This window comes from Limulus polyphemus, unplaced genomic scaffold (assembly GCF_000517525.1).
Source record: "Limulus polyphemus unplaced genomic scaffold, Limulus_polyphemus-2.1.2 Scaffold922, whole genome shotgun sequence".
Classification (NCBI taxonomy): Eukaryota; Metazoa; Arthropoda; class Merostomata; order Xiphosura; family Limulidae; genus Limulus; species Limulus polyphemus.
This window is the reverse complement of record NW_013666532.1, coordinates 315,734-321,106: the sequence shown is the minus strand read 5'-3', so window position 1 is coordinate 321,106 and position 5,373 is coordinate 315,734. Positions and strand designations below refer to the sequence as shown.

At 38.5% G+C, this 5,373-nt stretch overlaps 1 protein-coding gene across 1 annotated transcript; it reads left to right on the top strand.

Annotated features, from left to right (window-relative positions):
* Positions 1-342: 342 nt before the first annotated feature.
* LOC106461255 (tumor necrosis factor alpha-induced protein 3-like) lies at positions 343-5,366 on the top strand. Its single transcript, XM_022388125.1, has 3 exons — positions 343-367; positions 2,405-2,595; positions 4,014-5,366. Exons 1-3 carry the CDS (start codon positions 358-360, stop codon positions 5,337-5,339), a joined length of 1,527 nt encoding a protein of 508 aa, XP_022243833.1. The 5' UTR covers positions 343-357; the 3' UTR covers positions 5,340-5,366.
* Positions 5,367-5,373: the final 7 nt, after the last annotated feature.

The window sequence follows — 5,373 nt, the reverse complement described above, 5'->3', positions numbered from 1 at the left end:
ATCTGTGGAATGTTACAATACTGCCTCTCAGAACGAAATTTTTATTCTTCTCAAAAATCGACGTTTCCACAACAACCACTGTACAGTGTAAAAAAGGCTTAAGCACACGAGTATCTTCTGCACTGAATTACTTAACTTCACATCCACAGTTATACATTTCTTTTTCGATTTGATATCGTTAGATTTGTTACGAAATTAATTTTTTTTCGTACTACGGTGCAAGTACCCAACCACGTGCTGCTATCATTCCAAGGCTAATCGTGCGTTCATGAACTATGACATTGGTGACTTACAATCGCATCATAGTGACGTACGTCGTGACAACAAACCTTCGTTTGATAGTTTCTCGTACAAAATATGAAACTTGGTTTGTTTTTTCGCAGAAATATAACACTAGTGTAGCGTCCAATTAATATCTTTCAGTGATAAACGTATGTTTATTAGCATGTACATTTTCCAACGTAGTAATGACTCAAATGACGTCACACAAACGCAAATCTGTGATTAGTGAATGTTTAAACAATTGCATATATTAACACGTTAATTAAAACAGTAGATACGGATAATGAAACAAAAGCAAATAAATTGTAAAGTTGTAGTGCGCATCAATAGTTCTCAACTTCAAATTAAAATATCACCATAAAACACGCTTTTAAAAATTAATTTATGTACAGTTAGGCTTAGCTCGCAGGTTTGCTATCAGCTTTCAGATCGTGGTATCTTCAGTCTTAACCTGATCTGTGTCATCAGGTGTAGAGTCGATGGGTGTTCAACTTGCGAATAGTGATCGAAGGTTTTATGGAGTGCTAATATATCCATTAACCCTGAATTACCAACTGGTTTATACCACCAGTTATTGATGAGGACATGGCTTGGTGGTTGTGGCGCTCGACTCGCAATCTGAGGGTCGCGGGTTCGAATCCCCGTCACACCAAACGTGCTCGCCCTTTCAGCCGTGGGGGCGTTATTATGTGACGGTCAAACCCACTATTCGTTGCCCAAAGTGTAGCCCAAGAGACGGCTGCCTTCCATCTAATCTTTCGCTGCTAAATTGGGGACGGCTAGCGTAGATGGCCCTCGTGTAGCTTTGCGTGAAATTAAAAACAAAACAAAAAAAAACTGTTGTCGAATGTGCTCACTCTATGGGGTTGTGCCCACCAGTGGCACAGCGGTATGCCTGCGGACTTATAACGCTAGAAATCGGGTTTCGATACCCGTGGTGGGCAGAGCACAGATAGCCCATTGTGTAGCTTTGTGCTTAACTTCAAACAAACAAACTATGGGGTTGCTGACAGGGCTAGCCACCCGAATGTACAAATTCTTAGATTACAAAGATATCGGCCGATCCTAAACTATATGGGGGTGGGGGCTACCGATAAAGTCCACGTATTACATCGTATTTGGTAATTTTACGTTTTTGTTGGTTACAGCACTTCATGACCGAAAAATTACTTCTGTAAGGAACTCCTTGCAGTAATTAGTGAGGTTAATCGGAATATTGGTGGTAATATGGTTTACAATTAACTTCCTGGAACCACAAGCATCTTGTTGCGTAAATAATTTCGAAAGTCGTGCTTAAAAGGCCGATGGACACCATCAGTAATTCTAGAGTTAACCAGTCGGTGTTACCATGTGTTGATATTTAGTGTTAACTTTGTAGTTGACACAAATCTTTATTCTTACAACTCGAAGTATTCTGTCTGCAGTTGGCGAGTATCCAATCTTTACTTTGTAGTTGACGCAGGTCGGAGTATTCTGTCTGTAATTACTGGGTGTGGAACTGGAAAACTCGTTTCTTTAGTAATAAAATATTAAACCTAAATAAATACCACGTATTAGAAATTTGTACACTAACGACTGTCCGTTAATAAATTCGTAATATGCAGCTCAAAACTTTGCTTGTTTTAAAGTTAATATTGTATTTAGAATAAGATTAAGTTTAACATTGTACCGAGCTTGCAAATTCAAGATTTTCTGAACGCGGGCCTGTTTGAGCACTATATACTATTCCAGTAAACAGAAAACCCGCTTGGCTGGTTGTTCAAAAATAATTTAATAGAACAATAAGTTAGTACTAAACCTAAAATGATGTCAACATTCTGCAATACGTAACGTCTAGCTCAGATAAATTCTATATACATTTTAATCACTGTCATTGAATAAACTGCTTAGTCTTATGGAAGTACTTATGATAAATAATATATATATATATATATATACACACACACACACAGCTGTCATGTTATTAAAAAAAAAGTAATTTAGCTTCTTAATATGTTTTAATGAAAATATTTGCGGTAAATTAATTTACAAAATGGCGCTTTTCGTGACTTGTATTTTATAATTAAAATTTATCATTTCCATTTTAAGACATATTTTAAATATTACTTTCGTGTTTTAACAGATGATGGAAACAGCTTGTGTCATTCTGCATCTGTCGCCATGTGGGCAGTGGAGGACCATAATCTGATCCTCAGGAAACTTGTCTTTAACGCTCTGGAAAGCGACTGCCATACTGAACTCAAAGAACGTTGGATATACGACAGACGAAAACAACGAATAAAGGCTGGAATCACCGAAGAGGAACAAGAGATGGTAATTAAACGGCACGAGGATACTAACGTTAGGAAGAATTAATTATACTTTCTAAAGGCTCTTTTATATCTTATATCCTACATAGGTCAACGTCACCCTTTGTTAGAATGGTGTGACCTCTGATTACTCCTGAGAAGTAGCGTTTTAATCTAACATTTCTCTGTTTTATATCGACGTTTCTCTTTATTTTTTTTAGTCCCCACAAAGAATTTAATTGACTGGTTCCATTATTGGAACCCGCTGGCTTAGAGCTTAAATGACTGGCAATCTTATTAAGCCCCCTCCCCCAAATTAGTATCGGGTTAATCTGCTTTTCGCCTTAATAGAACTTTGGTTCAGCGTACAAAAAAAACAAAAGCTACAAGATGCATGAACTTGTTTTGTAGTATCTCATTTGTCAAGAGTTGAACAGAAATTAGTTTATTTCGGAAGGAAGAAAAGAGTGACATGCATGATTGTCGAGTTCATTCTGTTGGAATAAGCGAGACCTGGTAATTCTTCTGGTTAAGGAAGGACTGAAGTCGGTATCATTTTCTGAAACAGTATTGGACAACGCGAAAACTGGGATTTTTTTGATTTTTTTTCAATATGATCTTGGAAGAGCCTTTGTTCATCAATGTTGAAACTCGCCATTGTGAAATGGGTTTGATCAATAATATAGTAATATAATAAATAGTAATTTACCCTTCTAAAAAAAAATCTGAATCCTTTCTACACCATGATAACTTTTTTCTTTTAAACTGTTAAATCGTATTTTCCTGGGTCAGTTGCTAGCAGTTAGAGGCATGCCCCCCTCCCCCTGTAGAAGACATTTTTTGTCATTTTGCGATTATGATAAACTGACGATTACTTTGTAAAACCGTTCACATATAATGACCTTTAACAACGATACTCCTATATAAGTGTGCACCCATTAACATATCCCTGTTGAAGTCTTAGAAACTGGTGCTCTTGCCCATTGCCTTGCAGATTAAATGTACGGTGACTATATTTCTGCGCATATAAGGCTCAAGCTGTCAATTGATTTCACTTTTTTTTATATATAGGAGTATTTACTGTTTGTCATAGGAATGCAGAAGGTCGTAATAATGTTTCCAGTTCGTGTATATAGGATCATTACCTTTTGTTGCATATTGCCTACATGGAGCACATATTGGCGCTACTTTGGCCAATTTAGCCAATGCACTTTTAGTTTATCTTCTAATAAATTTGTGTTATAACCGACAATTTATAGTATAATAAAGCATTTGTCCCTTCGTTTTTATTTTCAAACCTGTCCGAAGGATGACGTATTTTACAAATGAAATCCTTTGCAGTAAATCTTGCATCATCATTGTCTATAAGCTATATTTTTAAAGTTATTTCGTTTTGTTTACATGCTCTTTTTTTATATTTAAAGGTATTTTATCTTGCATTAGGTGGAGAATCAAGAATGGGATGTTCAGTTAGAATTAGCTAAAGACACAAACAAGTCATCCAGACCAACTCACCCGATTTTTGAGCCACTGGAAGAATTTCACGTTTTCGTTCTTGCAAATACACTTCGTCGTCCAATCATTGTCTTGTCTGATTGTGATCCAAATTACGAAGCTCCGTGTGATACGTCAGACGGATTTTCGGGAATATATTTGCCTGTTTTGTGGAAGTCGTCAGAATGTGTTCACTCGCCCTTGATTCTTGGGCACAGTGATGGATATTTCAGTCCCCTTGTGAGTTGGGGTGGGGGCCATATTCCTGAGGAAGCACCCCCAGACGTTATTCCTCTGGTTCTGGAAGATCAAAGATCACTACATATTCGATTTTTAACAAAGGAAGAGGAGATGTATCGTGCACAGCTTCTGAAAGACTACTTGGTGGTAACTGAGGTTGAATACCTGAAGCCAAACAAAGGGGCAGTAATGATAGCGGCTGCCCAGTTAATCATTCGGACATTAGATGAAACAACTCGCTTGCTGCTCGAGTTCTTCCAGCTACGACAGAAATCAAAAGTAGGTATTGGTAAAACTTCATCAAATACCACCACCCAGGCTAATCGGAAGGTTTCCAGGTTTCGCTGTGGTAATAAAGAATGTACCAACCTTATCGAAAAGGATCATACGTTTCCATACTGCACCGAATGCTACGAAGTGAAGAGTGTTAAAGCAGCTAAAAATTCTCCAGTGCGTCGAAAAGTCAACTATGCACCTCCTTGTTCACCACTGACCCAATTAAATATTGATTGTGCCACGCCCGGTTGTCCTTATTTGGCTTCTGTAAACGCCTTTCCATTCTGCCAACGATGCGAAGAATCTTCGACGAAACAGAGCCCAGGAGAACATACAGTTAAAGAAGTTCAAAAGAAGGAAATATCGGTCGAAGACAGATGGTGGAAACTAGCTCTGGGTGTGTACGACGCCGATCTCGTTTGTGGACAAGTATCGGACACTGATTCTGCATCAAAATTAACAGAGGGCGCCACTTATTCTACTACGGAAAGAATCCCCTTTGTTCATGAGGAAGAAGAATTTGCACTGCGCTGGGTTTCATCAGAAGAGCCGATAGCTCAGTCTATTCCTGTACCACGTAGAAAGATATCGGCAACGGGTAATCGCAGCATCCTCGCAGGCCCTTCTCAAGAACCACCTCGACGAAAGATATCTGCAAGTGGAGCTAGAAGTATCGTCACTCCTCAAAGACGAATATCCAGAGAACAACTCGATCACGCCAGAAATATAATCGTCGTTGGAACCAACGAACTAGGATAGCCCGTGGTACACCTAACTAACGTGACGGCAGGAC